The sequence below is a fragment of the Apteryx mantelli genome, chromosome 3 (genome assembly GCF_036417845.1).
Source record: "Apteryx mantelli isolate bAptMan1 chromosome 3, bAptMan1.hap1, whole genome shotgun sequence".
Classification (NCBI taxonomy): Eukaryota; Metazoa; Chordata; class Aves; order Apterygiformes; family Apterygidae; genus Apteryx; species Apteryx mantelli.
Genome location: NC_089980.1, coordinates 21,239,501 through 21,257,974, shown reverse-complemented (window position 1 = coordinate 21,257,974; position 18,474 = coordinate 21,239,501). Strand labels below are relative to the sequence as shown.

At 37.5% G+C, this 18,474-nt stretch overlaps 1 protein-coding gene across 4 annotated transcripts in view; it reads right to left on the bottom strand.

Moving 5' to 3' along the window:
- KIF16B (kinesin family member 16B) overlaps positions 1-18,474 on the bottom strand; it is a 150,884-nt gene that overhangs the window by 92,511 nt on the left and 39,899 nt on the right. For all 4 annotated transcript variants that reach the window (XM_067292883.1, XM_067292885.1, XM_067292884.1 and 1 more), the window contains exon 12: positions 15,899-15,958. In XM_067292883.1, coding sequence (XP_067148984.1) covers positions 15,899-15,958 — 60 coding nt within the window. The remainder of the gene's footprint in view (positions 1-15,898; positions 15,959-18,474) is intronic.

The window sequence follows — 18,474 nt, the reverse complement described above, 5'->3', positions numbered from 1 at the left end:
TAGGCATCTAAAATGCTTTGAAGCACTAACTGATGTTTCAGTACTTAAAGTAAGGATAATCTGAAACACTAGCACATTGTGTTTACTGAGAAATTGCCCTCCACAAATAAAACTAAACCTGCAGTCTCATTAAAGACTCTACTGCATCACTCAATCATTGCTCACAAGATTTTTGATTTTCTTCTAGGAAGACTGGGAGTGGAAAGAGAAGGAAATTCATTAGATTAGATTGTCTGGGCTGCACATTCTCTATACTATGTAGTTCAATAACATCCTCTGAGGGGAAAATATAAACATACCAGAAAAAAATACTCTACATAATAAAGCAATCTTGCCAGATTCTAAATCAACTGGAAAAAATACTGTAGTAACAGTAGAAAAGTGATTCAGAAGCAACACAAAGGTATGCTCATAGAGTTTTTTGCATTTGTATTGATGGGTTAAACTATCCAGATTGCATGCCGAAGCAATGGAACAGACCCACTCCCCTTTTCTGGAATATTGCATTCCCTCTTGGGAGGCATTTCACCAACACATTTCTCGACAACTTGTACATGCATAATCATCCTGCCAATAGGAAATACTGGAAATATGCATCAGTAGATATAAGGAAATGCCAAAAGTAGGAAAATTATTGATACAATGGTTCAGAATGTAAGAAGATTTGTCAAGGTATAACTATACTCACAGAACTAAAAAAGGAAAAAGCAATTTCTACAGCAAACCATGAGAAACCATTTACTGTCAATGTGATTGTATGGATGAATAAAGGAAAGGAGAGGAAAAAGAAAAAAAAAAAAAAGAGAAAACTTGTTTGGGCTTCCTAATAATAATTCTTCAAAAAAAATGAGGGAAGAAGAGCTTATTATCTAACTTCTGGAGTTTTAGATGGGAACTGGTTACATAAACACCCTTTTTGCTCTCCAGGCTGTCTCCCCTACAAGATACGCACCACAAAGAGATCAGTCAAGACAAAACAGCAGCCGAAAGAAATTCAGTTGTGTCTAATTGTGGCAGACAAGACAATTCCAGGGTTTAAAAAAAAAAAAAAAAAAAAAATCTGTTCCAAGAAAACAACTTTGAAATATTTGAGATTCCCATTAACATGACAGGCTACACATTAGCTAGGGAAAACTGATTTGTTTTGTATTGAACCAGTGAAGCTGATTGTCTCATCAGTTGGTGTCTGTTAAGTGTCTGTTTTTCTGTATTCTACAAAACTGTGCATATGCTATCAAATTTTTGTTCTATGTTATACTGTGTTCAGCATGACAGAGATACAGTTTCTGGAACACCACCACAAATTTTGTATTTTTTGGCACAACAGAAGTAGGTGCTATTTGGGGGCCAAGGGGAAACATGGAACACATCATTAGTGGTGAGGCAAACACTTTATTATTTGTCAACAAACCAAATGAAGTTTTGTACTGTACTGGGATTTTAACAAATGCTTTTGAAAATTAAGGAATATGTTCTCCCTTTAAAAGCAAGAAAATAACTATTTATACTATCATTCATTATGAAAGGGAATACTTATCTCATGCATGCTTATGTTAAATAAGGCACAAAATTGCTACCACATTGCCTCCTTATAGTCAACAGGACAAAGAAATAGCACTATCCCTCTGGCTACCAGAGCCAGTTTCAGTACAATTAAAAAGTTACAGTACAATTAAGACACTTCAGTCTTCCTAGAGGAACAGACTTCTGCCTCTCAAAGCCACAAAGAAAACCACAACTGAGAAGAAACTTCCTAATCAGATTTTTAGCTGTCTCCTAGAGCTCTAGGCCACACCACCCTCATCAATCAAGAAAACCCATTAAAGAGTCTGCAACAACCAAAATCAGAAAAGCGTAGTTTTGTTGTGAACGGCTCACTGTGAAAATGCAGGTGCTCTGACAGCAGCCCACACAGGCATCAATAGCTCTCTGAAATGAATGTCAATTAAAAAGGCAGTTGCAAAATGCAGAACTGCTGAAATGAGCAACTACTAGCATAGTGAAGCTAAAATGATGGGAAATTAATGATGCTAGTCCTTTAAAAAATAAGGGAATTACAGGATCAGTTATTAGTCTTATAAGGTCAGCTTACTTTTTCTATTTTTCATTGTTTCTCTCTCAAAACTCATTGTCAATCATTTGCCATTGAAATGCAGCTATCTTTTTTAATACACAGAAACCCCATTATTTTAGTGGCACCCAAAAGCACCACTATACTTAACGTGCTGCAAGTATTTCTATTAGAAGCCTTAGCAGATTCAAAATCACTTTTCAGGAAACTTGGCCTTTGTTCCCAGAATTACAAGGACAAACCTAACAAGCTGGAATGCCTACTCTTTGACACTTTAGTCCTTGTATGGACAGAAATACTATGAACTTCAAAGAAAAAGTTCCCTGAATAGAACTGAAGGATTTGGCTAATTATAAGCATAGCTGCCTGTTTGGCTGCTTAAGCTTCCTGAACAGTAGTCTGTAAAATCTTGTTTTCCAGTGGCTTACAAAACTTAAATCACAGAATCACAGAATGGTTGAGGTTGGAAGGGACCTCTGGAGATCATCTAGTCTAACCCCCCTGATCAAGCAGGGTCACCTAGAACAGTTGCACAGGATCGCGTCCAAGCGGGTTTTCAGTATTTCCAGAGAAGGAGACTCCACAACCTCTCTGGGCAACCTGTTCCAGTTCTCTGTCACCCTCACAGTAAAGAAGTTTTTCCTCATACTCAGGTGGAACTTCCTGTGTTTCAGTTTGTGCCCATGTGTACCCACACTTCCTGAGCTTACCTATAAGGATGTTATGGGGGACAGTGTCAAAAGCCTTGCTGAAGTCAAGGGAGACAGCACCCACTGCTCTCCCCTCATCTCCCCAGCCAGTCATTCCATCAGAGAAGGCTATCAGATATTGGTTAAGCATGATTTCCCCTTGGTGAAGCCATGCTGACTACTCCTGATCACCTCCTTTTCCTCCACATGCTTGGAGATGGCCTCCAGGATGAGCTGCTCCATCCCCTTTCCAGGGATGCACGTGAGGCTGACTGGCCTGTAGTTGCCTGAGTTCTCCTTCTTGCCCTTTTCGAAGACTGGGGTGACACTGGCTTTCTTCCAGTCTTCAGGCACCTCTCCTGTTCTCCATGACCTTTCAAAGATGATGGAGAGTAGCCTAGCAATAACATCCGCCAGCTCCCTCAGCACTCGTGGGTGCATCCCATTGGGGCCCATGGATTTGTGGGTGTCAAGTTTGCCTAAATGTTCTCTAACCCAATCCTCCTCCACCAAGGGAAAGTCTTCCTTTCTCCAGACTTTCTCTCTTGTCTCCAGGATCTGGGATTCCTGAGGGCTGGCCTGAGCAGTAAAGACTGAAGCAAAGAAGGCATTCAGTAACTTGGCCTTCTCTGCATCCTTTGTCACCAGGGCACCCACCCCATTCAGCAATGGGCCCACATTTTCCCTGGTCTTCCTTTTGCTACTGATGTATTTGAAGAAGCCCTTCTTGCTGTCCCTGACATCCCTTGCCAGATTTAAGTCCAAACGGGCCTTAGCCTTCCTCGTCGCATCCCTGCATACTCTGACAATGTTCCTCTATTGCTCCCAAGTGGCCTGTCCCCCTTTCCACCTTCTGTATCCTTCCTTCTTCTGTTCGAGTTTTGCCAGGAGCTCCTTGCTCATCCACACAGGTGTCCTGCCCCCTTTGCTTGACTTCTTACTCATAGGGACGCTCCGCTCTTGAGCTTGGAGGAAGCGATATCTGAATATTAACCAGCTCTCTTGGACCCCCCTTCCTTCTAGGGCTGTAACCCATGGGATTCCTCCAAGTAGCTCCCTGAAGAGGCCAAATTTTGCTCTCCTGAAGTCCAGGGTTGCGATCCTACTTGGTGCCCTGCTTCCTCCTCACAGAATCCTGAACTCCACCATCTCGTGGTCACTGCAGCCAAGGCTGCCCCTATGAAACCATCAAAGCTGCCATTTCCCACGCTGAGACATCTGCTGCAGGCTGGTCTGTGCCCTCACCAGCTTGAGTTTAAGGGAAAATGATTCTTCTGTACCAAGAAATGAGGCACACAGTGTGTTCTGCAGGTAAAACTATGTCTCAAGTGGACAGGCTTCACCTCTTCACAGCCTTCTATCTGCGACTAGACTGAGCGTACATTAGTCTCTGAGCAAAATAAATCTACATATTTTAGTACTGACATTCACAGCAGAAAACAGGACTTTTTCTTCCACTGGTGATCCTTCCTAACAGGAGGTACTATACCTTCCAACTAAGAGATAGCAAGTGCACTCTCAATACTCTCCATGCAGGTATCTAAAATGGGAAAACGGCCTGGCTGGAACAGAGAGAAACAGGCAATCTTAATTCATCCCCTTCTCCCATACGTATGATGATATAGTCTTTAATTACATGATCATATATTTTCTACAGGACCTGTGAATAATTCATTCCACAGACTGTACTCTGGGAATGAATCAAGAGAATGCAGTGAACTAGACTATTATCTACAGGACTCCTACCTCATTTGTTGCTAAAGCTGGATGAAGAATGAGTCATGGAATTGTAGAGGAAAAAAAGACTAGTCTCATAGCTAATGCATTTATTCATTTTAAAAGCTATTTCATGTTTTGTGTTTCTTGGGGGATGGGAGAGTTAAAGAAATATTTCATTTGTCTGGATTTCTGTTTTGTTTATCCACCTAGAAATTCATCTCTACTCCTGAAGATTAGTTTAAGTCTATTAGTCCCTTTGTCAAGGTCCAAACTAACGATCACTACTAAGAGAAACTGAACAAAAGAGTGGGGCTATGCATACTGGTTTGCAATAGTGTACCAAGGAGAAAAAACAGACTTCAGGACTAGCAACACAATAGCAAAATCTTCTGCTGAAGAAGATGCATAGGCCTGGTTGCCAGAGCACTCCTGACCCTCATAACCCAGCTACTGAGGTATGGAATAAATGAAACTGAAGAGAGAGATGGCAGTCATAAACTTAAGCTGCCATCTCCTTTGTTCAAGAATATGGTCTGATTGTAACAGCAGCAAATTTGTGCTGCCATCTGTGTTTGAGACCTCTTCTAGTGGATTGCATTAAAAATACCATCTCTGTAGCAGGGAAGAACAAACACATCATCCCCACTGCATTTCTACCACAGCATGGCTGTATGAATCAAGGCTGTGCTCAGTTGCCAATTAAGACATGTCAGGTGCACAACAGTACTGTGTATCCAAAGCTATTGGAGTCAAGTAGTAATGAACAGCTAAATACACTTCTAAATACACTGGTTTAACACCAGCAAAATAAAAATGGTTCTAGTATTTCGTATCAAAAACATATTCCCAAACAGCTATTAGAAACAATTATTTTGTGAAAGACTAGGAGGCATTTCCATTTTTCTTATGAAATGGTGACATGAGAATGTTTCTTTACCCTCCCATAATCAAGGGGAAACCTTACACTCCGGCTTTGCTCCTTCTCACTACCTCTCTTCAGATCCTGCAGAAGAAACACTTTTGAGGGTTTATTTCTTCTTCTTCCCTCTCTTTTTCTACAGGCTAAATCAGCAGCTTACTCTGTTTTCAATTTAGCTCCCCTCCCCGCCACAAGAAAATTAATAGAAAAGCAGAACAAATGCCCAGAAGAAATTGTTGAACAAGTGGCATCTGAGCTGTAGAAAGAATTTCAAAAGCAACTCTCTGATTCCCTCTCATTTGAGGAAACTACCTACAAGCCTCAGGGATGGATTAAAGCTAAGCATGGCCTGGATAATCTACAAATGCAGGGCCCCAGGCGTAAGGGAGAGAATGGCAGGGAAATACTTGGAAGAACGGTCACTGCTGGAAACCAGAGGGCCTCTTTTGGACCGCACAGCCTGGATCAACTAAATTATTCAATCCTGCCTTAATCCATGGTGGGTGAGCTCAGAAACCACAACCCCCCAACCGTGCTTCTCTGATGGTCCAGGTGGTTTTAAGTTGGAAAAACTGTTTAAAACTGAACTAAAAAAAACAATCAGTAGCATTAGACACCTCTTGATTGCAACTTTCTAGTAGAAACTCAAAGTTAAAAGTGGTCAGACCTCTGCAGAGGCAAAGCAAGCAGCTGAAGAGGCTACAAGAGAGAAAGGAGGTTTCTTAATAAGGTGAAGACAGGGGGCAGAGACAGCCTTGGAGTCAGACAGCTATTTCTTTTGAAATCTACTTTCGACTGCTGCACTTGGAGATCCCCAGGTGGCTAGGACACTTTCAATAGTGTTTCTATTAGGGAAAGAGCTACAGAAGATCAGGAGCACCAGTTCCCAATTTAGCATTTTTTCTCCCTCTCACAACAGCAGGACAATGCTGAGAGTAGACAAATCACTCAAAAAATAAAAAAGTATAAAAAAAAAATTCATTGGTGAGTGAAGAGGATGAGAACTGCTCTACTGAAGAAAAAACAGTGTGTTCTTGAAGACAACTATATAAGCCCTTAAAAAGGTTTTGTGTATTTGTTTTTGAAGAAAATTCTATCTATTGTGTTCTTTTTTTCTTTTCAATCTGCACAGGCCTAGGCATACTTATCAGATTGAAGCAAGATGATGATCAGCTAAAAAAATAATCACTTTAATAGTGGCATCTGATCAGTAATATAGTTTCAGAAAACAATATCTACTTAAGGTAAAACAGATCATGTTTGGATGGTCTCTGTCCAAAAATCTGCATGCTAACCAATCGCATAAAGATCCTGGAATGTTAACACATTCACTTTACACACCTTACTGAACAATTAGGTGAGACATTTAAAGAAAAAAAATAATAATAAATGAATAAATAAATAAATATGTTATAGTTATATAGTTATGTTTTCATGTCCCTTCTTCTACGAAGCCAAACCTCCAAGAACAAAAAGTCCATTTGTAGAGGCTTGGGAGGAGCCTCTAGATGACATTTAATAACCACGGTTTATCCTAACTTTAAATTTCACGACCACAGCAGATGGTTTTATGACTCAACTACTGCCAGCAACTGCTACACGTTAGAAACAAATAAATAAATAAATGATGCAATGGTCCAGACATAAGAAAGTGAATGCTAATAAAATTGAGAGCTAAACAAGGTATTAGAGATCATCCCTTAGGGGGTAGGAGTTGTGGATGAATATTGTATAAGAATATAGAATGATAAACATTTCTTTGTTACCGGACAACGCTGTCAAGAAAGACTGAGCAAACAATAAATTGACTAAATTTTAATTAACTGAAATTCAATTATAAACCCACAGAAGTGACTGATTAAAAGAAAAATGTTAAAAGAAATAATTAAAATGAAAGCTGCATGTCATTGCCACTGGCTTTTCCAACTGCAAGATATATTAAAAGAGAAGGAAAATAGAGGAAGCGGTCTGACAAAAGGTCTGTATGCCCAAAAGCCTGTTTGCTATTTCAACTATATTAGCTGGTTAAACAAAAGATACTGCCTCTCCCCAAAACCATGCTTCTTTCATACCTTAAAACATCAGTGCTACAACAAAGTTAAGAAAATAAATATGTTTTAAAGGTTTTAGCTAAAGCACTTTGTAAAACATTCTAGATGCTACAGTAATTTGAAAAAGAGATAGCTGAAAAAGGTACTGACAAATAATTGCAATTATCTTGAATGTACCTAATCACTTCACCCTGCATCCCACCTGTGAATCGTTGTTCAGAGCATTTCTGTCAAAACAGTTACTCGGATTCTTCAGGGCTTGCCCCTAAACCAATGTTTTGGCATTCTCATATTCTTATTTTAGTATGTCTGCACAGCAATGAAAGTCCCAATGTTGCAAATCATTTTGCCTTAAAATATCTGAATTAAACGTGTATGAGAAGCTAATTTTTGTATCTGCAGTGACATCTAGCGCAAGAAACCAAAAACACACTTAAATGAGCTTCTAGACAAAAGAGAAGCTATTATAATTTATTGTGTGATTTCTGACTGAGAAACATAGGCATGAAAAATTAACATCAGCACTTTCAAACCTTTCTTAATAGCTTGTCTTCTTCACAACATTCATAAGTCAGCTGAAGGGAATCCAATTACCTACAATATTGTTAATAAGAGACCATTTGATCCAAATGTGTATTCATACCTTTCCATACAAATCTAGTTTGATAAATGCACTTATATTACTATTTGTTTTGGGGGGTTGCTCTGAGAAAGCTAACATGCTTAGGAACGCCACTGGTATTCTATTTATTCTATCCATTTTTCAAAAGAAAACAAATTCAGGAATAATATCTGCCTTAAATTCTTCCTGCCAGCTTCATAGGTATGCAATCTTATTTTAATCTGCAGTGATTTTTAAACCTCTTCTTTAAAAATTCAAGCAGAAGACAGATTGTAGAAATAAAATAAAAATTGGAAGCATGCAAAGTGCTGTCTAATACAGATGATATATAGAAGCTATAAATTAGCAAATAAATAGTGTTCAGATGAAAGTACATTTTTAAGTCTCCCACTGAAAGCATAGTTATGCTTTAAACACAAGCCAAAACCAAACATTCTAACCAAAATGCAACACCAACCAGCAACAATTTTACAAAAATGATTCACTTACTGAAATGTGAAAAATCCTTAGAAACAAGTGTTATTCCTGCCAAACATACAAATAAACACATATGCCAAAGCTGAAAATGAACAGTTTAAATGCAGTATCATGCATACATTATTTTGCATATAAATGCACACCATTCCCATAACTCCCTATTTTTCAATTCAACCTATAACATTTTAGGACGTATGTTCCAAAGACATGTATCCATGTTTACTTCTAATGGGATTTCACAGAAAGTCACATGTTCTTTTTAAGGGCAGGATTAAAGCATACACTGCATCTTTCACAAAAACCTTTATTAACAGGCATCCCAATGGTAAAATGATTAAAGCGATAACAGCGATTACTAATAACAAGCTGTTATTTTTGTTCGTCAGATAATTTTTAATATATTAAACAAGCTTATTCGTTAGTGATCTAGGACAAGCACATTATGCAGTGGGTTCCTAATGTTTTAGTAATTTTATTATGGAATGGGGAAAAAAAACCCAGGATTTTTTGGTTGCTAAAGACATTGAACGGAGAAGTGTCACAATCATTTGTTTTCTAACAGGAAGCCTGTGTCACGACTAATGAACAATCATCACTAACTAGTGATGTGAGATGTACTTTAAAAATCTCTACAGTTTGTTCTTCAAGAATCCAAGAGCTTCCACAACTTCTCTACTCTACAGTCATCAGTAAGCAGGCTTAGTGGATACAAGAATTTTATGTGGAAGTAGCAGATATTAATTGAGGGTACTTTTCACTTGAGGATTGAGCATATTAAGAGAAAAACAGAGACAGGACCTTCAATTTGAATTTTAACCCTGTTGATGCATCTCTTTTTTTATAATACCAACTGTGGTTTAAAAATTATAGGAAGTGCAAACAAATGCAGATTCATGCAGAATTTATACTGTTCTTGACAGACTTCATCATAGTATACAACAAGCCAGCAAAGAAAGGAAATGATTAAACCCAAAATTTAATAGCTTCTGACACCCTAATCAGCACCTCTTAAGAGCAACACAGTAACTTTTGAGTTTTGGTCTCTTAGTGCCTTTGGCAGGTATGGCCAAGATTTACCTATAAAAAAGGAAATGTTCCTGTGTTTAGACCAATATGCCTGCCAAAACAACCGAGTGTTTGGTATTAGTCTGTATTTACTCATCACAGCAATTTAAGACCCTGTCTGATTATTTCATCTGCCTCAAAAAGAGACACAAGTATTTAAAAACCGGTAGATGTTAACTCTTGAAGACAGACATACAAGCAAGTTTTCTTCCCCAAAAAGGAATGACTATCTTAAAGACATAAAAATGTACTATTAACCAATAGTCCACTGAAGGGCACGAGAAAGAAAAAGGTTATGTAAACACTGTGTTCAATAATGTATTTGCACAACATGTGGTAAAGTGCTGCAGCAGAGTTAATATTATTGATGAAAGTGAGGCTGTGTCACTAAATCCAAGAAGGCAGAGTAAGAAGAAGCAGCTGCTAGTTAAACTATTGATCTGAGAATTACTCACACACACAAAATCAAGATAGAACCCTGTCCTTTAATGGACTCTGAGAAGACAGATCTCTCTGCATCCTTTGACAACAGTTGAGCTCTCCCACACAATGCTAACTACATGATTTGAATCAAACAGCAGGATAATGAAATGAAAGGTAACTCTAAATCTACTTAAAACCAAGAGAAATGAGCATCTAAATATATCCAAACAGTAGGCAAGAATGTCATGCATCAGAAAAGGAAAAAAGCTAAAAGTATTAAACCAATTTCTACACAAACAGTAAAGCAGAGAAAAGAAATCTAAAAGAAAGCTGGGCAAAAAAACAGCATCTCAGAGAATTTATAAAGGAGAACACATTTTAAAAAGATTAATATAAAAGCTGCTAAAGGTTAGGGAAAGGAATTGGAACACTCACAAAAGAGGAAAAAAATAAGATGCCAGTAAAAGAAAAAGATCTCTAGAAGAATGACAACACATGAAGTCAAACATAGCAGTCACATCAAAAGAAGTTTTGTACCAATTAAAGTCTCAGAGAAAGAGAAAAATCGAAAGTTGGATAGGTTACCCTAACATCTTAGAAACCATCTGAAGAAATTATAGACCCCAAGACTGATCTTTAACAGGACAATATAAAAGGACTAAACTAAGGAAAAGAGCAGTTTTTCTTCTCTCCTCCCCTTCTTTTGGGGGATGTGCATGAAAAAATATTAACAGGAAAAAGAAAAAAAACTGTAGAGAAATTCAGTGAGAGTGGGAAGAAGGCAAAATCTTGGCATTAAATAAGTGCTGAGGTTGCAAGGCACCTGAAGATAGAAGAAACAATGTAAAGTGGTGCTGTTTTGTGAAGTGCAATTCTTTTGACAGAGCTAGTGACATCTGAGGAAATGACCCAAACCAGATGGGCTTTAAAATCAAACATTATCACTTTGGTTTTCAAAGCAGTATTTTACACAACACTATGCATCATTCTACATATTTATTAAGTTTATTAAGCATTAAAATATGCTCCCTTCAATTAAAGAAAGGGCCAGAGGACAGACTAATACTAGATTAGTAAAGTCAGGTTGTCATGCCATGTTACAGGGAGGAGGTCAAGGATGAAAACAAGCACGAGAAACATCAGCATTGGAAACAATGCTTGTCACATTGGACAGATGAACAATTCCAAGCAGCTGCCATGCTAAGCAGTAAAGGATACTTTTTATGAGACAGCCCAAATTTAAAACCCCAATGTATGCAGTGTCCTAATCTTTGCATTACGAAGAATGGAAGGATTTTGGCTTTAGAAGTGAGCTGACAGTAATTCAGACTCCACAGAAACCCAGACAGTCTCCCTCCAGAAGTGCTTTTTCCAAACGTGGGAAAGAGAACACACTTTCAATACTACCATCACCAGTCCAAGATATGTCCAATCAGGCAATAGTACATATGAAGGACTATAAAAATGTTCAGAGCCAATAGTGGCATTAAGCTATACAGACCAATCCAAAGCCAAAACTCACAATGTTTATAAATAGTTCACCATACTCAACCTGAAAATGCACACTGTGATGGAAAACATAAGTAAAGATAAACTAGAAAAAGACAAAATACCAAAGTGGAATAAGTACATTAAAAGCTAAAGGCAGAAGTAAGGAAGAATACTAGAATGTATCTACGTCAGCTGTACACATGGCGTTGTGCCGACTAAAATAATCGAAGCTACTAAATTCTTTCTATCAAAAATTTGTCTTCACACATTAAAAATCTTCCTCAATATTCTTATCTGGATAGAATTTTCCCTTCTCTATCTATTATTTTCAAGGTAGCGTTTAGTTTTTGCTGGTATAATTTAAAAGTTCAAAATGATTGGGTAGAGCAAACAAGTATAGAAAACATCCTCCCCACAAAACAGTAATGAGATTTGAATGCATCATTTCTTTGTTAGGCCTGATGAAAGCACTGTATTCCAGAAGACTAGGTAACTTTTTCCAGCCATATCTGTTGATCTAATAAGAGATACTACCATGCCCTATGAACCTTGCTTCTTATGTTTTTCAAGGCTCATGCACAATCCTTTCAACTGTTTTGGAGTTAAACATTCACAGATTTTCTCATCGCACTGTGAAAATAATTCAAAAACATGTGAATTCTGATACTTAATCTAGTGTGAAAACGCATGACTACATGTAATGCGGGAAATACCATTCAGCTACCAGCAATGCACTTACATTTGGTAGGCATATGTGAATAAGTAGCTATTTGGTTACAAGAATTTTCAAAATCAACTGCCTAAAAGATTAGGGGCAAAAGGTGTTAGGGACCAATGGGAAAAACGTGATCTGATTCTCCAAGCCTACTAGCATTGGTTGCTGTGGAGCAAGAACTGAAAGACAGGAAAAGCCTTCTACAGAACTATCTCAGGAGTGCAAACTCAGGCCTTGGGGCACTCCATCAAAAGGCAGAGGAAGGAAAGAAACACCAGAAGGACCATTCTCTCAGACATCAAATACCCTTCTTAACAAGACCAACCATTGTAGGAAGGGAGTTATGAACAAATGCACAACTAACCCCCTTTCTTTTCTGGAGGAGAAACACTGGTAGGCAAGATTGTGGACCTTCATCATCTAGATATCACTGCCCAGGTTCTGTCCTGTCTTTCTCTCCCTGCTGGCAAGGCTCTCTAAACTCCTATCACCCTCCTGCAATGCCTTTTCATGAAATACTGCAGAGACAGACATACAGACAGAATGAAGTCATGAACTGAAATTGTTCTTCCTTCCTTAAGCTTTTTTCTGATTAAGCTTTTCCTGAATTACACCAGATTCTGCAAGCTGTGACACCCCTAAGGGACAAAATAACTTCATTTCTGGTCCCCCAAAGTGACTTCTGGACTGAAGGGTTTTCAGTTTGAATTTTCAATTCTCTACCTTCAATCATGAATTCTAGAAACTTATTTAAAAACAACCCCCCCCCCCACACACACACACCTCCAGGTGCTTACTAAGTATGCCATTCACTACTTGGTATATTTGGTTTCAGGAAAAGTGCCAAATATTATAACACACACCCTGAAGTTTGGAAATCAGTGGTACTACTCTCCCAACTCTTAATTTCTCCAGGGGTTTGCAGTAGCAGCACATTTTCAGAGGATCCTCAGTGTTGATGAGGTGCCTCAAGAACCTAACTGACTGCATTCTTCACAAAAACAAAAACACAGGTTGGCAGGTTTGGGGATAAAGCTGATCCTGTTCTGCATTTATTTAAGTACAGAAAGTGAATTCAAAACTGGTTAGAAGGAAAAAGTCAAGCTACTGACCTCAGAAACCTATAAAAATGCCAGATGTCTGCTGCAATATTAACTTTGACCTGCTACACACATATGACATTTGCATTCCATTTGTAAAATATGCATTCCCACACAGTATGTGTATATATATATATACACACACACACACTGTAAAATATAATGAAGTGAAATATCTGTGAGAAATCCCTTTGAAAATCCCAAACAATGATAAGTCATTATCATCAGATCCCATCACAGTAACTAGTTATTGAGTAAACAAAAATAAATTTTTCATTAGTATTTGAACACCTGCAAATGGGTCAGAAAAGAATGAATTCAGCATTATAGTCTTTTTTTAATACACTACAGTAAGAAATTGTTAAATATTTAAGAGTTTTCACTAACAACAAACAAGCCTCATCTGACTGTGAGCACCTTAGACTATCTTTTAATACACATAACCCAAATTACACTAACCACCACTGCTTTCTATAGTTTATAATCTGGTTTTGAGCTACTCAGTCTGGCAAACTTCCAAAAGCCCATTCCCATTCATATGGTAGCAACGACTTCAGGAATCATTAAACAAGAAGTGAATAAAAATATGTATAGCTTCAGTAAAATGGTGTAGAATAAAGCAGTAAAACCAATAAATCTTCCTCAAATTTCCATTTTTTCAGGGCCAAGAAAGTTTTATCAATTGCCTTTAATCCAGAAATAAAATATAAGCTATATTTATACGCTGAAACATTAGCATATAAAAATGCAGAATACTAAAGCTGTAAGAATTAAACTAATAAAAGCTTGGTACTAGAATATCAGAATTCTGGCTTCTATGTTTAAGTCTATTATATTCAGCTATATAACAAATATTTTCTTGTTTATAATTTCTCCTGTTTATAGAAATTGTTCAATTAATTCTTCCTACAATTCTGTAATTTCTGTGGAAGAATCAGTGCATTTCCAACATTAATCTATTAAGACTTTTCATGTGCTACATTAGGCTCACTTCATAACTGACTAAAATTCACAAAATCTCCATGTAACAATGCCTCTCCCAATCTAGAATTTAGTTTAAAAAAAAAAAAAGGGGGGGGGAGGAGAAATGAAGAACTATGTACATGTAGATACTTCAAAATAATAGCAAAAAAACCCACAGGAATAATGTAAAACTGAACCTAAAACATCTCTGAGGAATATGCAAATGGTAATTCCCAGTTCAGTATCTGGACAGACATTAAACAGTCCATTCTGTCATGCCATCTGTCAGGCAGTTACCAATCCTGTTCTGTGCTCTAAATTATTTGTGCTTTATTTTTAAACATGCAGCCATTTGACTTATTTGGAAGTCTGGTAAAAGACACAGAGGTGAACTTAAAAAAAATAATAATAAAAATAAAAAAAAGGTTATACATAGCAAAAATCAACTACAAAAACAGATCTCAGATCAGTGACAAGGAGAAAAAAAGAAATACTGCTTAATGCTTGCTTGAATTGCACTCCAAACAATTGTATACTCTGTGTGTATAGCAGGACGCGAAGACTTAAATAAAAATTTTGAAAATAAAGCTTAAAAGAACAGTTAAAACATCTGGAAAAAAATTTTAGTCCATGTTGTGGCAATGAAATTGCGGGAAAGATGCATGTGTGTGCACACATGTGTATATATGGAATCATAATTAGCCTGTTAAAAGTATCATCTCAGAATATCATCTTCATCAAGAGTCAAATGCCAACGTAAAATTTCACCAGTACAATCGGACAACCGACAGACAAACATATACACAGAGAATAAAAGATTCTCAGTCTCTACCATGCCAAAAACATGGTACGGAAATCAACAAGTTACCTTCTTGGAGCTGTACTATATCTACAAGATGCAAGACAGCCCTGTATGGATTTTGCTGCTCCAGAAGTAGTTTGGAGTCATACAACTAACAAGGAGTACACACAAGCCAGCTTACGTGAATCAATTGAAAAGATCCCTGTGCTTGGGACTCCAGGGCACATTCAGCTAAGATGCATTTCTTTGGCTGATGGACCTACTCAAGGAGACTCAACAGCAGAAACCCCACTGAAAGTTGTTTTTCCAAGTTTACAAGGCATTTCTGACCGAAATGTAAATCTGAAAGCCAATGCAAAAATCTGCATCTACTATGTGCTTCACTGAGACACCAAACGTAACATAAGAGGTATCAGCAAGACCTGTGAATACTCACAATACAAATGCCAAGGGAAGAGGGAGCCACTGCCCTTATGCCAGGTTTTCTTCATTTGCAACTCAATAAAAATATTCAGTATTTAAAAAATTCTTAAGAGACTAGCTTTTTTGCAGCATGAGGTCCACTACGGTGAGGCAAAGAAAGAGTTGTGCTATCTTATTAATATTATTTTAAATTTTATTCAAAAACATCACAGTGCACAAGTATTTACTCTAAAAAGCTCCCCCAAACTAATTATTTAAAATACACCAAAACAAGACAGAGAAAATTTTGTGTAAGCAAAAGAGCTGAAAAAAGACTAAGATGACTAGGGTGGAGGGGGAAAAAAAGAAAGTATTTATCTATGCCTTACTTTCAGAATATTTTGGGTTTCATTCCACTTGTTTGTCCACTCTTTGGTCAGTTCTTGTACCTATAAAAGAAAACAAATGTCTGAAAAATCACAGCTCCTCCAAGTCCTTGATATTGACTTCTAAGAAAAGCAGTAAACATTTGTTCAATTCTTTGCAAAGTTTAACATTCAAACAAACCTTTAGAAGAGCACTATTCCTCCTGCAACAATTCTAGAATAGTCTCCCATTTTCACAAAAAAACGTTAGAGATTAATCAGTCTTCCTCAACAGCAGGATTTATGCTTTCTCCTTTAATACATATCCCTGAAAACAGTTAACGACCATGCTTACAATTTCTCTCTCTCAAAAAGGAACACTAGAAAATTCTTATTTATACTATAAAATGGAACAAAGGGCAGGGAGAGCCACATAAAATAACAGCAGGTATTTTTAAAGAAATGGAGTAATTTCACAAAGTGCTTAGCCAATCCCATGAAGTCTACTGGCACAGACTGATGCGATTAAATCCCTGCGCTGGAACAGAAAGGCAGTTCTTTTCCTACAGGGCAGCTAGGCATGTTCAGAGAGAAAACCCTCTGGAAAGTGCAGCAGACCATGGCCCGCAGCGGAAAAAGCGGACACAGCCAGGCTTCAGGAGAGAACCAAAGTGTGCTGCAAGCTGGCAATCACAGCGGGCTGAGATCAGCACTGGGAAGTTACCTGCCTGCAGAGGTGCTGCAGACAGGGAGTGGAGAGGAAGCCTTCTAGCACAGGTCCTCCAAACATCCCCACGTTTGCGACCTCCAGCTTACTATCCTAGCTGCATTTGCAGACCAGCTGCCAGTTAACCTATGAGAACTAGAGGAGCTTCCCTCATTTCTACCTGTACCTCAGGGTTGCAAGAGAGAAAGAGAAATAGATTTTTTTAATGTGTCACATCAGTCCTAGTGCTGCCGATCACAATGTTAAAAAACAATTAAAAAGGTTTAAAAAAAAAATGTCCATCATAATTCTATTCACCATACCAGAACAATTTTCACCCCACAAAAATCATTTAAAATTGTTCTTTTAACAGGACAAACCACTTCATTAAAGAAAGGTACCATATATTTGCCAGATAAATTGAATATGGTGATACAGTCCTTAGATCTGTATAAACAAATTAATTACTGCATTCATTTAATTATAAAAAAGCTCTAACCACTGCAATATCTATTAAGAATTTTCAGTAATTACATCTGTAGTAATTATCTTAAATAGTAATCACATAACCTATTAATGAGGTTGACAAAAGATAATAAAATACGCTCAGTAGACTTCCCACACAGAGAGGCCAAGAATTCTGAGCAGGACAAGCAGCGATTACTGTCAGAGCTTGAATAACATCCCCTAATTAGCAAATATCCAGCAGTTTATATTATGCAACTACTCTTAGATAAAAGCTTTATGTTTGTACACAAAAAAAGGGTATTACACATACTAACCATATTGTCATTTGACTCTGATTCAGCTAGATAAATTAACAAACTTTAAAAGCTTAATAAGAATATGAAAAAATAACTTACAGCTGAAGGCTCAAATTACTGTTATGCAGGTTGTTCTTTAAGTATTGAATGTCAACACAGTTAGGAGTTTCTGCATATGCCATAAAGTTATAAAATGTGTTCCTAGCAGAAACTTTGCCTATAGAGAAGTCCGTAGTCTACTTTGCAGCTATGGTTTGCAGCTAATGCATACATTTTGTTCATTTTTGTCATGAAGTTTATTTTTAAAGTGTCATTTTATAGAATAGTGTTTCAACTTGCCTTTAAAATTGGTATTAACAAACAGAATCCTCAAAAGTACAAACAGACACTGTATCAATTACGTATGTCAAATACATTTCTCAAAACGTGATGCACTGCTCTTGTAATCATAAAGGGCTGAGCAGCACCGGTGAAAGCCTTTTCATTTAATTCAGTAAAGATATCTGTATCCATATTTGATTGGAGCATTGTTGACAATATTCAGAACTAAATACAGAAAATAAATTCACTACCATGTATCTGAAGAATTGCGAATTCTTTCCTCCCTCTTTTCCCAAAACCTGAGTAATATTAGTTTTAAAAAATGCTCTGCAGTAGTGTTAAAAACAGGTAAAAATATTAAATATTAGTATTTAATAAATAATAAAATAGATGATATTAATAAAGCATGGAGTTTACATTTACATTATTAAAATAATTAATATTAATAACATATTAACAAATTAAGAAGAATGACAGATTGTAAGCTAAGGAAATGAGAGTACCATTATACCTATATTCTTTTGGACTCTATGAGCACATCTAAACTGTGTGGGAATTCTTCCCCACTTCCACAGTGGGAGGGCGCACTGACCACGGTGCACACCGCCTGCCCGCCTCCTGGCTTCCACTGGAAGAAAGCTGACATGCACAGGCAGAGGCTTCGGGTGCTCCAGCAGATCCCTTGGGCTGGATAATGCAAGCATTTGCTGCGAGACGCACCATGAAGTACACCCACCCAGTGCTTGAACCGAAAAAAGACGACTAATTAGGCACCAAACATACTGGCACGTGTCCATAACAGATTTGAG